The 20086-nt window shown below is 37.3% G+C and overlaps 2 protein-coding genes across 3 annotated transcripts; one reads left to right on the top strand and one right to left on the bottom strand.

Annotated features, from left to right (window-relative positions):
- The first annotated feature begins 1615 nt into the window (after positions 1-1615).
- Positions 1616-11461, top strand: LOC122031005. The gene is made up of 6 exons (XM_042590054.1): positions 1616-2100; positions 2199-2410; positions 9217-9427; positions 9494-9579; positions 9661-9752; positions 10685-11461. Exons 1-6 carry the CDS (start codon positions 1795-1797, stop codon positions 10930-10932), a joined length of 1155 nt encoding a protein of 384 aa, XP_042445988.1. The 5' UTR covers positions 1616-1794; the 3' UTR covers positions 10933-11461.
- Positions 11462-12174: 713 nt separating this feature from the next.
- LOC122030991 lies at positions 12175-15822 on the bottom strand. 2 transcript variants are annotated; one of them, XM_042590041.1, is made up of 5 exons: positions 15318-15822; positions 14807-14968; positions 12824-12922; positions 12574-12744; positions 12175-12498 (listed from the first exon to the last, which is right to left on the bottom strand). In XM_042590041.1, the coding sequence occupies exons 1-5, from the start codon at positions 15771-15773 to the stop codon at positions 12367-12369; spliced, it is 1020 nt and encodes a 339-aa protein (XP_042445975.1). In that variant the 5' UTR covers positions 15774-15822; the 3' UTR covers positions 12175-12366. The 2 variants fall into 2 exon arrangements, with proteins under 2 accessions (XP_042445975.1, XP_042445980.1); XM_042590046.1 differs by having other exon boundaries at positions 12589-12744.
- Between the last annotated feature and the right edge of the window lie 4264 nt (positions 15823-20086).

Raw genomic sequence — 20086 nt, 5'->3', positions numbered from 1 at the left:
AACACCCTCTTAGTTGAGAAAAGTGCTTCACACCTAATTCCCAATGAAGAAAATTACATTTTCAATCATGTAATTTACATATTTTTTAATTTTAGTCCTGTTATAAGTTAATTTACGTTCTTAGTCCTGTAACTTGTAATATTTTTCAATTTCAATCTTTTTCTTCCAAAATTGAAATTTTTCAACAGAAAATGTCTAATTTGTTGTTGGAATATAAAAAGTACATGGATCATAAAAAAAAAAAAAAAATCAAAATATCCAAATTCAATTTACAACTCATCATTTTCTGTTGAAAAATTTCAATTTTAGAAGAAAATGACTGAAATTGAAAAATATTACAAGTTAAAGGACTAAAAATGTAAATTGACTCATAACAGGGTTAAAATTGAAAAAATATAAGTTACAGGACTAAAAACGTAATTGTCTCTTCCCAATGCAGTCGCTCGTCTCCAGTTTAGCGAAAGGGAAGCGAAAGGCCGAAAGCCGAAAAGCCAGTCCAAGAGTGGGGAAGTTAGTCGTCTGATGCTGTTCTCAAGAGAAGACTGGAGAGACCGACGAGTGCATGGGACGAAGGATCGGAAGATAAATCTATTGAGATGAGAGACTTGCAGTTGGCCAGCCTCGTCCGACGAGAGGCTGGGAGATTGGAGATACCTTCTGTCGTCCGGTGTCGGAGAAGGACGTGCCCTCGTCCAAACCCTAATATATATATTTTTATTTTAATAAAAAAACCCTTTATTTTATTTTATATAAACCCTTTTAACTATAGAAAATTATAGTTGGGCACATGTCTCGGCCTACAAAATTACAATAGTACACGTGCCAAACAACATAGAGCTAAATAATTTATTTTTATATTATTTTATATAAATCTTATCCACTTACTATTTAATTAAAAAAATAAAAATATGAACTTTGATAACTAATTTTGATGAATCCTTGAAATAAATAAATTATAAAGAATGAGTTACATCTAATGAGTGACATCATAAGAATATTTATATCAGATATTCTATTTAAAAATTTTATCTTAAATTTTGAATAGTATATTGATTTTCTAAATTATGTATTTATATATAATAATTCTCTAAATTTAAAGAATGAGTTACATTCTCATTTCCTAAATATTATAAAGAAAAGAGAAGAAATAAATAAATTGATATATCATATATTAAAAAATAGATATTTAAATTTAATAAAATATTTTTTTATCCTAAATTATATATTTTAAATAAAAAAAACTAATATAGATGTCGTTAATAGAGAAGTTTTTTAAGAAAGTATACCTTCCTTATCTACCTATGAATTCTATTCTTATCAATATATTTAATATATTTTTTAATGAAGAATAATCTCTAAGATAAGTGCTACTAATTTTATATTAATAGAGAATAAATATAATCGAGCAAATCCAGTCAAAAATATAAAGCTTCAACTGATTTAATAATTATTTTTATTTTATTAAATGATTTTTGCGAAAACAGAAAATATTTGAAATTTGTTTTAAATATTTCCGTATATAACGAATTAGCTCTGTCATTTTGTTTAGTGCTTGATATTTTTGGAGCATTAAAGAATGGCAAATATGTAAAATGGTCGATTTATGAAAGGGCTGGCTGGCGCTGGTGCTGTGGCTGGCTGCTACTATTTAGCTGCCCACAACTCTCTCGCTCTCGTCTGTTTCTTCTCGATCGGAATCGTTAGGGTTTTGATCGCAAGCGCTGCACTCCGTGGAGCTCTCGATCGGCTGCCGATCGAGTGAGGTTTCCGTCGAGCTATTAGCCCTTTGCTGCGATGTTGGCATTGAGCTTCCAGCTCGGGCGCCGCCACGGGGATGACCGGTTCTTCTGCTCCGTCAGGGCATTCCGCGGTCACCACCAGAATCTGGCTAGGTGGCGGAGCGACTCCGCTTTGACCTTTGCGTTCGTGAGCCCCGCGCTTCCTCTTCCGTCGACGGTGCAGGAGCGGAGGAAGCCGGAGACCTGCAAGAATTTGGAGGGCCCGCCGCCTGCTCCGGCATCGTTGCCGAGTGGCCCTAGTAATTTGAATAGCTTCTTGAAGTGGACCAGTCCATCCGTACAGGCTCAGTATCTCCCAAAAGTATTTGTTTTTTCTCTCCCGTCTTTCAGTTTCTTTGGTGGTGGTATTCTATCGATCACACTTTTCTCTAGACATTCTCTTTTTTATGCAATTGGTAGATGAAGGCGAGGGATTGGAGAACCTACGATTTTGACTACAGGCCTTACTTTACACTCAGACACCTGTGGGAATCGTTCCAGGAATGGAGTGCTTATGGTGCTGGCGTCCCTTTGGTTTTGGAGAGCGGAGACAGCGCTGTTCAGTATTATGTCCCCTACTTGTCTGGCATTCAATTGTATGGACAAGCAAAGAAGCAAGGAATCAGCTCAAAGTACTGTCATTCTTGCTCCATATTACTTCGACCTGTCGATTTCTTGCGAGATTCTATTTCCTATCCTCTATGCTTCTCGTTCATGCATTAACATTATCTGTCCTCTATGTACTAATCTCTTATATTTTTGTGTGGAAAATTCAGAAGTGGGATTATTCTTGTGTCTTAGCTGCTATAGTTAACAAAATTAAACCTATTTATTTATTTTGTCTGTAGAACATTTCTAGGGCTTCTTTCTTCTGGCTGATACAAGAGGATAAAAGAAAAGCAAAGAAGAAAATTGAGAAATTAGTTTTTGTTTATTTATTTGGAAGGAGAAGAGTATGAGAAAGGAAATTAATCTTATGAAAAGATTACAAATATATTAATTCTTCAAGTTTTTGGTAAACCACTTCTTTTGGTGAAAAAATTTGATGTTCAAACATGGACTGAAACATAGATACAGTATCACATCAAGTAAAAATTTATGATAGGAGGATAAGTTTATCCACTTTCCTTGAAAATTATTTTGGGTGGGAAACTGGAAAAAATTGCAGAAAGTATAAATGATATTGCCAAGATTTGTTGACATGTCTGTCAATTGCCAAATGGCTGTTAGTCTGCCCATTAACGGCAGCGTTGATCAGAAAAAGAAATCACAGTAGTCCGAATTTCTTTATATATAAGATTTAAGACATGTCTGTCAATTGCCAAATGGCTGTTAGTCTGCCCATTAGTGGCAGCGTTTATCAGAAAAGAAAAATCACAGTAGTCAGAATGTCTTTATATATAAGATTTAAGCTGTGTTTCATTGTAGGGATAAAAAGTATTAGAGATATAGCGTATATGAAGAGAAGAGAAAAAGAAATTGAGTTCCCTTCACGTTCGCACCCCTGAAGAGAAGCAAAAACATAAAAGAAATGCTCGAAGATAAGAGATCATGAGGAGAAAGCTACAAAGATGGTGACAAGGCACACAAAGGATAACCAGAGATGGAGATTCTCTGTTGAGCATGGGCATTAGGGTCATTAGTGCACTGAAGGCAGTTTTAGTGTAATTTGGACAGCTTGGTTGGAGAATTCATCTTTTCTTCCATTATTTTTTTTTCTCTCTTATTACTTCTCTTGTAAGAAACACAACCTTAAATGTAAAAAAATTGCTTCCACCCAACATTTCTTCCCTTTAAGCACACTATAGGAAGGAATATTATTCTCTTCTGCGTGGCTTCAACTTTATGTCCCTTATCTCTTTTCCTTCCCTTCCCTCTAGATTTCTGTTCATCCTCCAAAAAACAAGACCCTAGTTCTCGATGTAATGTTTACAACTGTGTTTGTTTCCATTTGTGTTAATCATTCTAATAATTAGGCACTATCACTCTGTAATATTTGGGTTCGAATCCTGGAAACAACCTCTTGCAAAAAGCAGGGTAAGACTGCGTACAATGGATCCTTCCCCGGGACCCCGCATGACGGAGCTTCGTGCACCGGGCTGCCCTTTTTTTTTTGTCACTCTGTAATATTCTCGACTTTCTCTATGTATAAACTTAAGTATCTTGTGGGTGAAACAACAACACTGCAGGTTAATATAAAAGAGGATTTTAAATTCTCAGATATAATTGCTAGAAGATGTTACTCTAACAATATAGTTTAACCTCTAAAGGGACCCAATCCAATAATGGGAGTATCAATACAAATAATTCAAATGGTAAATGGATTGGCCTTTTGTTTCTTTATTTATTCAAACCATGGTGTGTCTCTAAGCTCATTATTTTTAATTTTTCACACTCTAAGTGTTAACTGGTCTCTAGATGTTGATCCTTTCTCTGTTCTCTGCCTCACTGAGCTATGATGTGTTTGTAACAAAATATTTTCTCACTCAATCAGAGGAAATTGTACTCATCTTGGCATGTCTCACACTCTAGGATCACCCTTTTCCATTTGGTGGAGAGGGGTCTCAATAACTACTATTGCATTTTCTATTATGATGTTACATTCACAATATCTATTTCAATGTCTTGATTACTGATCAAGTATTCTACACATTACAATTGCTTCATTAACAGTATATTTGGTTCACTTATATATTCAGTTTCATGTATTTTGTAACTCTATGAGTGTTAGTGTCTTAGTGGATCCCTCTACTAATGTTTAGATCTTCCAGTGCTACTACTGGTTGAACACTCATCTTTTCCAATTTTTCAGAGGATCTTGGGCATGTGTGAAACAAACAATGTTCTTGCTCTTTAGGCAAGAGTGATTCGTGATATCCATCAACTGTTATAGCTGTTGCATTCATGACCTGATTGGGCCTCATAAGGACTACTTCTATGGCCCTTGCTCAATTGGGCTGATTAAACTGCTGGTGTGAAAAAAAAAAACACAGCCTTGCTGATTAAATGGCATAAACTGGTTATTAGGAAAACCATGTCTTGAACAATCTATGTTGAATGATTTTATTAGATTAAATTAAACAATGTATTGCTTCATTTCTTCTTTTTTTTCCCTAATTCAGCATTTTTGTGAAATTAACATTTTGCCACATGGTTATGGGTGTTGAAATCATTTTTACTGTAAATAAAATTTCTCAAGAAAACACCTTGCACCATAATTACATTCCTGTAACATCATAATAGATCATATTTGTTGATTGCCATGACGTACAATGGAAGTTGATTATTGATCCCTGACCAATAATAGATAATACTAGGTCTTGAGGATTTCTTTTTGAGCAAATTATAATATTTTGTTGAGGGATGTGCTTGTTAGATTGAATCAAAGTTTGCCAAATGTTGGGAAGATTCCAATTAGATTGAGAAGAGGTTTCCAGTTATTTGTGCTACAGGAAAACAAACTGTTAAAGTCTTTAACGTTGCTTCCTAACATTAGCAATGATAGAAATAGAGGAAAGCTGCAACAGTAAGATTGATAGATATCATAGTAATTAGGCACTAATTTTGCAATCTTGACAACCATGTAGGCACGGAAATCACACTTTTTGCTACAGTGATCCTCAAAATTCTTTTTTTTTTAAGGTTATTAAAGTACACGTAACATGCTCGCGTGAAGCATGATAAGAAATGGGTCTGTAATATGCTACCAGAACAATGAACTGATATACTGTTTTGCAATTGATTCTGCTGCAACGATGATCATAAAATCTGTGCGTTGCAGTTTTTTTTTAGCAAAGAGCAAGTTAGATCACACTTAATAAGGTGACATTGGCATCTTAAGATTAGCTAACAATCAATTTCCTATGTAATACTACAATCAACTAATTTCTGTACTACTTGGTCTAGTGTCAGTGTCATGTTTTGGTGCACATTGTGACTTCAATTTAATATACTGAGACAATGCAATCATTAGAAGGCTAATATCATCAATATGGATAGTGTGTTAGTCATCATCATAATCAAGTCATGGTAGTCTAAACTATTTGAGATCAAACCACATCGATCTTACCCCTTTATTATTTTTCTTTGGTATTGCTCTATCCCTTACACCATTAACTCCAATTGGTTCAACTAAATAACATTGAATCTAAATCTACTCATGGTCTTTGAACATGTCCATATCATCTTAAGTTTTTAGTGATTTTTTTCATCTATTGAAGGGGAGCCTTGGTGCAACGATAAAGTTGCTGTCGTGGAAATAGTCTCTTACAAAATGCAAGGTAAAACTGCATATAATTGACCCAATGTGATCCGACCCTTTTTCGGGACACCACATTGGCGGAAGCGTCGTGCACCAGACTGCCCTTTTAGTGAAGCTACATTAATCGTTCTTCCGTACTATTACTTTTTATTTCATCTTTCCTGGTAACCTAACTCATCCATCTTTAGCATTTTTAGGTTTTGCTATATTAATTTATTTCATGGATAGTAAATTAATGCCAAATATGTCATAATTCTACTGACTTACATCATAAACAGAAAGAGTTGCATCAACAAGGTTAGACAGACCCCAAATAAAAATTATAATCCCCACTAATAGATCATCAATTCTTCATAGCTGAATGTTAGTACTCAACACCTAAGATGTACATTCATCAGAACAAGTAAGAAATTTATCTGTATTGCTTGGTTTAAGCATCGCCAAACTGGTGTTTGACTTCATATAGAATTTAAGTTGAGAGATTGCAAAAAGGATTAAAATCTTGAAGCCTTCAATGCTTATGACTTTCAGGCTTGAGATGCTTCAAGGTATGTAAACTGTGTGATAGATTGATATCAACAGAATTCAAAGATACAAGCCAAGAAAATAGTTAGGAAACTGGAAAGAGAAAAAATGGTATGCAGTGTGGGACTAACTGCAGCATTTCACACTTCAACCACAATCCTCATGTCCATGCACGCATGAGAAAAAACTTATGATTCCCATAAGGTTTTTTCTCTTAATTTAGCAAAAATAGCATCTAATATGGTAGAATGATGTATCCAATAAATGGGTAAGCCGCTAGCTAGGTAATCAATTAATGGGGGAAAAAAAGTGAATGAATGCCAACAAAAATTCCTTACTATGTTTCTTGTCTGACCACATTTAATTACCTCAATATGCATACAAGTTGTATATCTCAACTATTTAGGTCAACTAAATATGTCTTATTCTAGTATTGAGCTCTAAGATCACACTCACATCTTTAGTAATAACCAGGTCATCCTTATCTTAATCATTTTTAGAAACTTCTTTCAGTCTCATTCCATTCCTCAAGCATTTGAGCTTATTTGTTTCAATTTATTTACCCACAAAATCAGTTTTGAACATATTATTATCATCTTTATCTATTTGGGAGCACTCCTACTTGTGGTAATAACATGTTTTGGAATCCCAGATCATGTTGATCGATATTATCAAAACTAGCCGTGTACTGTTCTGGTAAATTGTCAAAACTTCATATTGATCGAGATAAGTAAACTCTTCTCTGTCGCTTGTGCCTCCCATTACGATCCGTATAGTGGTGCCATCAACGACACATGTTGATATGCTCCAATATATATTCAAGCTGAGAGAGTTCATAATGGGAGGCACAAGTAATATTTGTTATATTTTGTAGTTTCTTTCCCTAAAAGTCTAATGCAATTAATAGATTTATTTTAAAAAGTAAACAAGTTAAGTGAAAGAAGATTCAAGTAGTAAAATTTATTTTAATTCATCTTGACATACATTATTATAAAAATAAGTAATTTATTATTAATTCAGCTATCTAATTAATATAACGCTACTTTTAAAAGTTGAAAAATCTAAATGTCATAGGAATAAATGAATAAAACCTATTCGAAATCATCTTGACTTGCTTTAACATATATGAAAGCATTACATTGTTTCTCTTATTTTTAGAAGAAAATAAATTAAATGGAAGGGAATTAAAGGAGTAAAATTCATCAAAATTCACCTTTAAATCTTCAGCGAACTTTTCTTTCTTTCTTTTTGAATAATAAATCTACCTTAAATACATTTCATCTAAAATGGTAGATCTAAGAGTCTGAAACAACTATTTAAAAAAAAAGATTACATGTAATCAATAGGAACATTAGGTGTATGCTTGAAAGATTAGTATCCAAGTATCGGCATCAGAGATAAGCGCCGAAGGGATAGATGAAAGCTACAGTATTTCAGCAGATCATTTATTTTTAGCATCTACTTGAATTATTTAATTTCTAGAGCTTGTCTTATTGTACCCAAACTCTCACCAATTGGCAAAGTATCAGCTGATCAGTAAGTTCATTTAGTACCAGTGAAAGGAGATAAATCCTTATGTTGCCTTCTTATGTTCATTAGATTACTATACATACCGCTTAATCACTCTAGTGTAATTGCAGAATATGTATTTTTTTTAATTAGACTATTATAGTGCTACTCATAATTTTTTTCTAAAATTGCAACTACTTTATATGTCTCCATTGTTATTTTAAATTGGTTAAAAGTTTTACTTCATTCAATGAACATACAAAATCTCCAACTTTCACAAATAAATCAGCGGTAAAATTCTTATTTCATCAACGCAGAATTAGAATACATGTAACTCGAATCGTGATGCTTAATTATTGCTGATACTATCATCATTTGGCACCGTAGCCCTATTTGCCTTTTTCTCAAGAACTCAATGTCACATAGAAGTTACCAAGTTTATAAAATTGTAATTTATAGAAGTATGGTAAAGAAATTTTGTAGTTAATCCTATGTATTTATGATTTCTTTTTTTTCGTTAGCAAATGAGAGACATCCTAAGACAATGACTTTAAAATAAGAACATGAGTGACCCGTCTGTGGTTTCAAAAAATATGTTGGTAGAATGTGATCAAATAGTTGGAACATCCCTTTCTTTCATATCCATCTTTTTTCAATGCATGAGCATGCACATCTCTTGTTGGCGTCACATTATTCAGGTGACTGGTTCTTTCTCTTGTTGATGGCACCTGCTACCTGCAAATAATTATAGTCCTGAGCTGTATTTCTTTTACTCACAGCAACTGGAGCCACATCAACTTTGAGCGGCGGTTAATTGGCCAACTAGACTTGTGAACTTGCCAACTTAAAGTGATAAACAATTTTTCCTTGTTATGGTAATAGTTGTATCCCATGATAGTCTGTAAACAGCGTACATCTGGTCAATATATTTATCTGCTAGAACTTAAAACGATATATTATTAATTGCCACGTCATTCCAGGAATGAATTTATTGTAAAGTTGTTTGGATATCTATCCTTTGAAGGGGCTGGTGTTTTCACTTTTCATTGCTTGCTTTCCTATTTGTCCCACATTTATGCAATCAAATAAATTGTTAGGTTGAAATGCCTTTGTATGTACGTTTAATGTGTTTTTTCATACTAGGCTACTGTGCAATCTACAGCGAGAGGAGAGTGATAGTGACTCTTATCAGGATTCCAGCAGTGATGGGACAGGGAGTAGCCTTGGTGAGCATTTCTCATTTGAAGAAGTATCTTCAAGTGATGAAGGTGATGCAGAGAAGTCTCAAGGCCACCTACTATTTGAGTACTTTGAGCGAGATTCTCCTTATGTCCGTGAACCTTTAGCTGAAAAGGTATGTTGTATCTAATCATTTCTGGTACGATGTAGTTGTGCTAGCACTCAATCTTGTTTTTTTCAGATGCTAAATCTTTCCAGTCGATTCCCTGAGCTTAGCACACTCACAAGTTATGATTTGTTGCCAGCAAGTTGGATTTCCGTGGCTTGGTACGACTTCAATATGATTTAGTCAACAACAAATTTATATATTCTGTAGAGGAATGAGAATAAAATTTGGAGAATTTACAGGTATCCTATATACCGAATTCCGGTTGGACCAACACTAAAGGATGTGGATGCATGCTTCCTCACTTATCATTCACTTTCAACCCCACAACGAGGTAACTAGCAAGTTAAACTGTTTGCTTGAATTGTACAACAGATTAATTTCCGTTCATTAATGTAATGTGACTTGATTCTTGAGATCTTGCCACTCGACAAGCTATAGTTTTCTAAGTATTTTATGGTTGGCTTTGAGTGGTTTAATTAGTTGGTTAGGAATTAGACCTGGATGCTTAAATTAGAGTAACACAGCATGAATCTGATTTGAATGTTGTCCAAAAATATGACTCGACTTGATTGGGCTGTTGGGTTTTGAGTTTTTATTGATAAGGTTGGGTAAATCAAGTTGAACTTGGTTACATAAGTATATGGTCTGAATCAGGTTATAATATGAAAACAATGTTCTCAACTCTCAAGCTCCTCACCCCTAGTATCCTTTGCCTGGTCACCAATTTCTGACCTTTGCTAGCCGCATCCACTTCTCTCCCATCACGTATAACTTGATAGTTGCTAGACATGGTTGGTATCAATCAATCGCCAATACATGCAAATTTTGTAATTTTATTCATGTCGAGCTGGTTTTGGTTTCGGTTCATGGCCAGAACGATGTGTTCCACTTGTGCTGATGGGCATGAAACAAGACTTGAAAATATGGGAATTCCTATAGTTGCATTAGACCTCATCAGAACTAAAACTCTTGGGAGGCTACCCTAAATGGTTACTACAAAAACAGTAAGAATAAATGACTACTGGCAAAGCATTTAGCTTCAATCTCTTGATTATTTTATTGAAATGTGCTTTAGAGACGTCTTGTTGTTATCCTTGATTGGTGTTACCAAACTACTTGTTGCACATGGATATTTGATTTAATTAAAGTTGAATAAAAATTATATATTATAAGATTAATGTTATAAAGATACAAATTTAGAATTCATCTCTATGCTCTTTTGAATTGTAGTGCATATTTAATAAACATTTCTGAATGACTTAGGTGCTGGTGCTGCCCGTCAACCCATAATGATCTATCCCGAGGCTAATGATTTATTTGCGAAAATCTCCATTCCTGCTTTTGCTCTTGCATCCTACAAGTTTAAGAGCTCATTATGGACTTCGACTGAAGAACGTGAGAAGCAACTCACAATCTCCCTATTGCAAGCTGCTGATGACTGGCTGCGACTTCTTCATGTAGACCATCCAGATTACAAGTTCTTTGTATCAGATGGTGCATACCGCCGGTGACAAGTTTACCTATATATCTCAAAGTTGAGGTAACTTGACTGGCCATGAGGATCTCCGACCCAGTAATTAGCCAAAATTATGGCTTTGGCTCATCCTATTAGCAGAAAGGACATTTTGCATCATTCTTTTTGCCATCACGATGGACAAGAAAAACAAATAAAACACCGCGTAGTTGTGTCAGAAACATACCAGAATCGAAGGAAAAAAAAAGGATGTCAAACTAGTAGTAAGGAGAAAAACAATCAGTTCCTGAACAGGAAAGTGACAAACAAAAATAGTAAAGTGAAAAAATAGGGTTAAAGCCATCACAAGAATTTGATGGATGAAATTTTGTGTCTTCCATTGAGTGGATCATTTTCTCATATAGCTTTCTGCTCTTGCTTCTTCAATGATGTTTCCCTTTCATGGTGCATTGTATGTTTCCCTAAACCCTAAATGTTCGACTAATCAAGCTTCATGTTTGCTTGGATACTTTTATTGTTTATCTCATTATTGCAAAAGAAAAAAAGGAAAATTACATTTACCATAAGCTCTTTTGTTGCTTGCCTAGAACAATGTGATTTCTTTTATTAGTTACAGTATCTGATGTTTGTTGTGTTTTGATTTTGTTGTTTGCTTGCAATCTTTTTTACATGGTCACAAACTATTTGCTCAAACACTTATTCCAGATAACAATTTGAGAGTTTACTAGGAAATCTACTTTAGTCTCCTGGTTACATAGTTACTTATTATTCGTATGTTATCAGGAAAGCCCTACTAAACTGCTTTGCTTTGCTGTTCTTCATGTATGGTTCGGTGCAGATTGGTATGGTTATGAAAGTTAGAATAGCATGATAAACCCCACAAAAATTGGCAAAGTCATAGACCTCCTTCAACATGCCTCGTTGACTGCACCCTTAAATGCTTGCAGTTGACCACAGATTGGCAAAGTCATAGACCTCCTTTAACATCCTTCATTACCTGCACTTTTCAAATGCTTGCAGTTGAAATAGTTTGCAAAGGCCCTGCTTATTGACTGGAAGCAGCATGATAATGATATCATAGGCAAAATCATATAGATTTCCTAATGCCATTTACTTCGCATTCTTGCTAAAATTTCCATTCTCTAGCTATCTTTATTTTGTCTACCATATCCTAGTGTTTTTATAGATAAATAAAAAATAGTCAACAAGTTTTTTTTAAAAAAACAAAATTAAACTATTCTTCTGAAGAAGCTTTCATATATAATTTCCCCATCCAAAATTAGAATTCCAATAGTAATTTCCATCCTCCATTACTCATTGTCATTAATGCATCTAAATGCTAGAAGAGAACAGAGTCAATGCATGTCACCATTCTTCTAGCAAATGTAATCAAACAACAAGGGGGAAAAAAATCACTGGTTTATCCTTTAGCTGACAACTATACAGGGAAGAACAGAAAGGATTGTGCCTTTTAGGTTTTAAGAACTGGAGCTTTACAAACAGGGCAAGCATTTTTTAGTAGAAGCCATTGCTTTATACAATACATGTGGTAGCTGTGGCCGCACTCCAGTCTTCCTGTCTCACCACTCACTTCATATTCTTCCTGTGTGTGTCACAAATAAATAAATATAGGGCATGGAAAATCAGCAACTGCTGGACAAAGAATAAAAATTTTCACCTCAGAGAGACCTACTTGACAAATGCTGCACTTCGATTCCACTTCGTTCGAGTAACGCCTTGCCAAAGATGAAAAAATTGAATCCTTGCCTTTCCTAAGACTGCGGAGGATCTCTTCCTCTCTCAGTCCGGTGCTCACATGACCAATCTTGTCGCCGAGCTCAAGAAGTTCCTGTTGAAGAAGAGGAAAGATGATACCATTACTAGTGTTAAACCAAGGGGAATCAGTCTTGAGATAGCATTAAAAGCACCTCGTATGACATGTTATCGACATCCAATCGCCAGTCACGGAATCTGTCGTGTATTTCCATCCCTCCACCTAGTAAAACCCTGGTCTGGAACATCATGATCTGCAGTTTTGAGGAAAATTTCTCTAAATGCGACCACTGACGAAATATATGTATAGCCAACTAAGCCATCATAATCGTTGTTAAAATTGATTGGCTAACCATTTATGTCAATTTACAAACAAAACTTCTATTTCATGCAATATCTCATAAAGTACAATATCTTCAGAAAGTAAAGCCTGCATTTCCTTAATGGTTAAGAACTCACTTTAGTCCTGGCAAGAAGATGCCCAAATCTAAGTTTGAAGGATCGAGCAGGCTGATCAAACTATTTGATAGGGTCGTCAAGAGAGATGAATGATCAATTTTGCTGGATGAGTGACAGGTCAGAGAGCGCCTATGATTTAGGATTAGCGGACTATTTAACCCATGTACGATAGGCCAGGCGGGTAGGGTCAGGCTGCCTAGGCGAGAGTCGGGCAGCAACTTGAACAAGAGCAAGTCAAGCAAAGCAAATGAGGAAGCCACACAAGTTGTCAACACGAATCAGGCAGATCAATCACATAGGAATAGAATCAGTTCTCCCACTATTTCATTCATTACTCATTAATGCAACTATATAGAATAGGAATAGAATGAATCCTCCCTCTCGGTATTCCATTCGATTTTAAATCTCTTTATTAATACATTTCATTTCCCTCTAGTAAACATAGCCTGGAAAGACCATCAAGTGCCTCGATAACGATTCACCTTTGATGTTCGCTTGCGACATGAGTCACAAACATTTAACACCAAAAATTCTCTCTTTTCTTATCCTCAGTCAGAAGAGATGCCATGGATGTCGTAGATCATGGTCACCAAGAAAATGATACTATGTGTACATTTTAGAAACAGTTGCTATCTGAAAATTGCAAGAGATTTTATTGTGCTAGGCTATGGAGATTTTCGCTTTGATGAAACATGCTACAGCCTCTTATGAGAAAACCTTTTAACAGACATAAAAAGAAAGCTTCCAAATCTGCATGTTCTCGGAAATCTGATAACTCAATGAAGGAATAAGATTCACCTAGTTGACTCAAAATTGTTGAAATAAATATAGTTTGATGAAGGTGACCACGATGAACAAGGATACTGGACAACTGACATGGACAAGTAGGAAGATAATCGTCAGTAATATAAACTACTGATCTATAGAATAGCCTAAATAGGTGATTGAAAAGGTGCAACTTGTCCAAAAAAAAACAAAAAAAAATCATTAACAGTTCAATAAACTGGCCACCAGAAACTTGAGAAGTCACAGAAGCAAGTTGAACAAGAGAGCAAAGTTAGAAGAGACCATTGTGAAACTTAAAATGCAAATTGTCGACACGCAAACTAATGTCGTCTTAGGTGAAAAAAAAAACTTCGCTATACTGGAAGCCAAAAACATGACAAATCCAGAAAACCTCAAAGGACAGCAAACTACAAAACAAATGAAAAGGCAATAGTCATGGATAACCACAAATTAATTGGTAATTGACTCAATAAGATTACGAGGATAACAAAATAGACTAATCAATGAGAGTTACAAACAATAAACAAATGATGAGTATCAACTATGTGAGGGAGTTCAATATAAAAGATATGTCTATTTCAACTAAGTTAAATAACTTTTTCTCTAGTCTTCTTCAGTTCTTCGTAGCTTCAACTCTAATTGATTTAGATTATCCAATGGTCATCTTTGAAAATGTTCATTAACCAAGTAAAGTCAAGAATGCCAAATTAGCAGTGATGAATTCCAAAAAACAAAAGAAGTACTAAATTCAAGCATGAGCAAGAAGAGGAATGATCGTCATGCTAAACATACGGTTGGAAGCATAATTGTTGAATGAATAACTGGTTTTAGATTATCATCACCAACTCTAAGCAATTCGATCATGAAGAAATAACTAGAAAAGATAGAATCACCTCCTCAAGTCCACCTGGAGTGCGGTGGTGTCCTCGGAAGTGGCGCAGGTGCCCCGAACGTAGAAGATCAGGCGCAAAGAATGATGTGTCCATGTTTGGGGGAGAATCCATGAAGGAAGAAATTTGTTCTTGGTGGCTGACCCTTCGGGGAACGTAAGCTCTCTGAGATCAACAATCATGTAAGAGGTTTAGCTGAAACAAACATATGCAAGATCTTCTCACTTTTTTTGCTCCGACAAAGGAAAGATCGGAGCTTTGAATGACAAATCGAGAAGAAGGAAGAAAATTTGGCATCCAAAAATAACTCGAGGTTAGAAAAAGAGGAAAATGATCGTTATGAGTATCCATAAATCCGTATCCGCGCTTCTGGATCCAAAATTTCGTACTCTTCAAGAAGGGATAGAGTTCAGTCGATCCGGCAATTTGCGAGAGAAGAGCACGAATCGCAGGCATTAAGACAAGACCTTTCTAATCCAAGAATCAGAGGGAAGAAGGATCCAAGATCGAATACCTCTCTATGAATCCGCTCGGTGGTGGCCTCGGACCTTCCTCTTCCGACCATCGGCTGGTGAGCCACCACGCAATCGACCGACGCCTCTGCGGCGAACGGTATCCCAGGGGCGCACCAAACGTCGCCTCCGACCTGGCTCTTCCTCTCCTTCTTCTTCTTCCCCCGCCGCCGCCGCGCCCGCTTCCCCTGCCAATCCGCCGAAGACCTCACGGCCGCGGCTGCCGGAGAGAAGGCCTGGGACGCCGCTGCCGACGCGCATCCGAACCCGCGGAAGGCCGCCGCCGCGAGCCCTTTTCTCATTTTCGGCGGCGACGGGGGCGGGAGCGGAGGGGCGCCGGCCAGGGGGTTACTGTCGGCGCCGGCCGCGTGGTCCCTGGAGGAGGGTGAGGGACTGAAGAGGAGGCGGCGGAGGTCGCGGCGGGTCGAGGACGGCGCGACGCCGTCGGTGGATGCCATGGGAGAAATTGCAAGGAGGAGACGAAGCGTCTGAGAGATGAAAAGAATCACTTTTGAGGAGAGACAAAAACACTCAAAAGATTAATTAAACTAATTAATTAATTCTTCTTTATTTTTCCCCTATATTTTAAAATTATAATATATATGAAATTTTTTTTTAAAAAAATAAATAAATCTCCCCGTACTTTCCTTATCCTCAAAATCGTGATTATATATTAAAAAACATTTAATTATAAAATACATTTTTCTTTCGTACTTTATAATATTCTTCTAAAAAAATTATAATTTGAATTTCAAATGGAACGGATATTTTAGAGATTGATTTTTGAACTTGAAGCTTGTTTCGAATTTATCCGGACAAATTTACTCATATTTATCTATTATTAAAAAATAAATTCAGTTATAATTGAACATCATTTTAATTTTAATGGCTTACTTATCTTATCCAATAATTTCACTTTAATTTATTTCAAATTCGATTTAATTTCATTTAAATATCTTATCAAATAAGTTTAGATATCGTAAAATTTAATTGGACTTTTAATAAATCAATTTTTACTAGAATTATGAATATTACAATGAACAAACATCAGAAATGAGTTGTTTATTTTTTTTCTTTATTTATTTCCCTTTTGTTTTTTTACTTTTACTATTTAAAAGAACATAAAATAGTTTTCCTAATCTGATTAGATTATGATAATACGTACTTTCTATTAGAAGTGATTAGTTATTGTCCAAAACAAAAAAAAAAAAAATTCATATAAAAAGATTAGATCCTTCTTTCGGAGCGCGATTCACATATAGTATATTTCACATTTCTTTTAGACTCTCTCTATTTCGTCTCATTTACTGTCATAGCCACGAGAGAAGTAACTGACAACCACAAATGATTTCGCTCAACCATGATCAATCTGACTCGGTTCCGCTCGTGGCCAAAAAGAGCCATTCAGTGCGGTCTTCATTAAAAAAAAAAATTATTACTGATTAATCCTTAATGAATGCTCCAGCCCTACTTTCCAGCCAATGGTTAAATTAAGTGTACATAATAAATATGATATAATTAATATGAATATAGCTGCTGTTGCTGTGGCTGGTGGTTCATTAATTCTTGTACTGTGCCAAGGCATGTGATTTATCAGTTGTTGCCTCTAATGGCCCCACAAACTCAATTAGCAATTAATTCCTAATTAATTATATCCTTAATAATAATTATTAATGAATATGATTGTTCTCATACTCGATGTTAACTATCTTCAATTCTAAATCTTAAACTTCACTTCATCGTCCAATTATAATCCAAGAGACTCAACATCCATCTCATAACTACAAATTGACATCCACCCTCACATTTAATAAACTATTCTTAAGCATCAATCTCATAACCACAAATTGACCTAAACAATATTTTATCAAGCCAATTATATATCAATTCAGTATATTTAAAATTCTAGTAATTATAGAATCTAATAAATATTAATAATTTGCATACAAAAATACATTAAAATTATTTAAAATTAACCTCCACTGATTAGTTGATAAATTAATTAGCCTCCGTCTCACATGTTAATTTAATAAATTCGCCTCGTTTGATTTGTTAGACCCACCATGACTATTTGGTTTGTTTTAATTACTAGTTAAATGGTTAGTTTATATGTCTTTGTAATCTATCGAACTTTTTCTTCATGCAGTGTTTGTCTTGTTCTTCGAATTCGAATGTGTGTTTGGACTACTAGCTAGATTAGCTTGCTATGCTCGTCTAGTCAACTCGACTTGCCTACTTTTCCTCCATCAACTATTCAATAAGATCATCCAATTTGCTACCTCCTTTGGTTCATCTAACTTGCATAATTTATCTTGTTAGGTGATTTTTAACCCTATTTAAATATTAGTGATCCGTTCGAAAGTCGAAAAGATGAATATTAGAGACGTGGTGCTCCTGCTGATCTTTGATGGACTTCGCTCCCACCTGCAACACAAGCAGTGTTAGTGCCGAGCCAGGGAAGGGGTCCCCGCGATGACCCTCCGACGCTCAAGTCAGTCTCCGACGAAGTAAGAAAAAGCAAGAACTGTAGCGCAACAGTAAAATCACAAGAAAAGCATACCTCCGTCGATGCTTGGACCCCCTTTATATAGAGTTCCGAAAGCGAGTGTGCACGCTTCCCAAGGCGAGCACGTATCTCAAAACTTTTCCTGAAAAGATGTGTCAGTAAAGTATCTCTGACACAGTACTTTAATGGGTCGAGCATATCTCTGAAGTGATAGTGGAAGTTTCTGTCGTACAATATTTTATCTGACCATGCCGCATGTCAGCGGTACTAGCTCCCAAAAGGATGTCCAAAGATATCCTGCTGTGTCTATTGCTTGCCCGAGTGGAATGGTCGCCCGGCCGAAATTATGCTATCCCCGCGCTGTCTGCTGTCACACCGAGCGGAATAGCCACTCGGCTGAAAGTCTCCTGTCCAAGTGTCGTCTATTGCTGGGCCGAGCAGGATGGCCGCTCGGCCGGAAGCCCACTGTCCACATGCTCTATTGCTTGGCCGAGCGGGATAGCCGCTCGGTGGGTAGTTCACTGTCCGTGTGCTCGGCTGATGTCGAGTCTGCTGCTAGGCTGAGCGGAGGAGCTGCTCGGCTCGGCTTCTGCGCTTCCCTTGAGTGTCGGTTTGATTACTCCGTGTCGGAGACGGTGGGTCGGTGCTTAACCCACGGTCGGAATATGCCTCGCCCGACTGGCCAAGACCGTCCATCCATTGACCGTCTTGACTTTGACCTCCTTTGACCTCCACTGTGGCAGCGGGGTGGGGCCCCTCATCATCACCGCATCACAACCATCCCCTTCAAGTCTAGTCGAAAGAGGATGTAGTCCGACTGACTGGAACATTGTGTGAGCAGATTCCCTCCCGATCGGCCTTCGTCACTGTATGGACTTCGATCAGGATAGGCCTGATCCTCGCCGATCGACTTTTTGAAGCTTGTCGCTCGATCATATGCACTCTCCCTCGATCCGATCAGATGGACAAAGGTTTGCACTTGTAGAACTTTTTACTCGGGTTGTCTTGGACGAGCGCGGGCTAGGCTGACGTCACCCAAATTTCTTGGGAATCATGCAAATTCCCACTCATTAAGGTTGAACATGTTCCCACGTCTTCCTTAATTGCCGACCTGTGATGGTGCGCCACGTGTCACGCCCACAGTTATCCACGCCTGACGTGACAGGCGTGATGTGACATTTGGCGATTTGAATTCAACAGTGAGATCTTGGCCTGAGTTTCTGTGACCTAGATTGGACGACTCTGGTCGGCCGAGCCCGGGCCTTATAAGCCTGCTGCGCTGCTTCCTTCGCACACTTCGCGTGCGAGTTCTCCGGTGACTGTCTCTTCGTGCTCCTGTGCGATCCTATCTCCGGCGATCCTCTGCGCCTCTCCTCCGACAACCTCCGCTTTCCCGGTGCCCCTTTTTCACGTAAGCTCTCTGTTGGTGCAGCGGAGGCCGGCAAGAGGGGGGTGAATTGCTGAAAACAAAAACTAAAACTACCCTCCTCGGATATCAACTTAGAATAAATACAGTAGTAAAATAATGAAGACAGAAAGTAAAAACAAAACAGAAATTTAACCTGGTTACAACCAAGAGGGTTGTTAATCCAGGGCAGTGAAAAGCGCACTAAGAAAATTCTCCTTCTCTGAAGGCGGAGAAGCCTTTTACACTCTAATTGCTCAGAACTACTGCTAGGAATTGCTTACAGATTGATTGCTTGAGTTGTTGTTGAATTCCTAGCTCCAGGGGCCTTTTTATAGCTCCTGGAAAGTCTATCTCGAGGGTCCAAGGCGCCTCCAACAAGGTTTAAGGCGCCTCCAACTCGATCTGCGGATAAAACTTTATCAAATGCTCAAGGCGCCTTAAACAATCATTCAAGGCGCCTTGATGTGTTAAGGCGCCTTGAGAATACAGTAATTTCAGCCTCTTTTGTCTTCTTTTCTTCTCCTCTTTAGCTTCGAAGCTCCGTTCTTTTGGGTGATTGCGACCAACCGAAATAGGCGAACCCAACTTCGGCCTTCTCCTCGAGCGGCCTTCCGTCCCGGCTTAACGTCCCTCGACGCTCTTCACGCCCACCGAGTACTCTTCGTCCCCCGGACGCACCGAGCCCGTCGGCCCTTCCCGTGCCGTCCTTCTCGCTAGCGTCTTCCGCTCGACTTCTGTGTTCCTAAGCTCCTGCACACTTAGGATCACAACAGACCTAACCAACTTGGTTGATCACATCAAAACTACCACGGTCTAACAATCTCCCCTTTTTGATGTGCATCAACCCAAGTTCAAGT

Source organism: Zingiber officinale, chromosome 1A (assembly GCF_018446385.1).
Source record: "Zingiber officinale cultivar Zhangliang chromosome 1A, Zo_v1.1, whole genome shotgun sequence".
NCBI lineage: Eukaryota > Viridiplantae > Streptophyta > Magnoliopsida > Zingiberales > Zingiberaceae > Zingiber > Zingiber officinale.
The sequence above is the reverse complement of the archived record's forward strand: the minus strand, read 5'-3'. Positions and strand labels throughout refer to the sequence as shown.

Coding starts and splice junctions, on each gene's coding strand:
- LOC122031005 (XM_042590054.1), top strand. CDS start 1,795: ATGTTGGCATTGAGCTTCCAGCTCGGGCGCCGCCACGGGGATGACCGG. Junction 2,411..9,216: donor AAGCAAGGAATCAGCTCAAA/GTACTGTCATTC, acceptor TTTTCATACTAG/GCTACTGTGCAATCTACAGC. Junction 9,428..9,493: donor GTGAACCTTTAGCTGAAAAG/GTATGTTGTATC, acceptor TGTTTTTTTCAG/ATGCTAAATCTTTCCAGTCG.
- LOC122030991 (XM_042590041.1), bottom strand. CDS start 15,773: ATGGCATCCACCGACGGCGTCGCGCCGTCCTCGACCCGCCGCGACCTC. Junction 14,969..15,317: donor CCGAGCGGATTCATAGAGAG/GTATTCGATCTT, acceptor TGTTGATCTCAG/AGAGCTTACGTTCCCCGAAG. Junction 12,499..12,573: donor GTCAAGTAGGTCTCTCTGAG/GTGAAAATTTTT, acceptor TGACACACACAG/GAAGAATATGAAGTGAGTGG.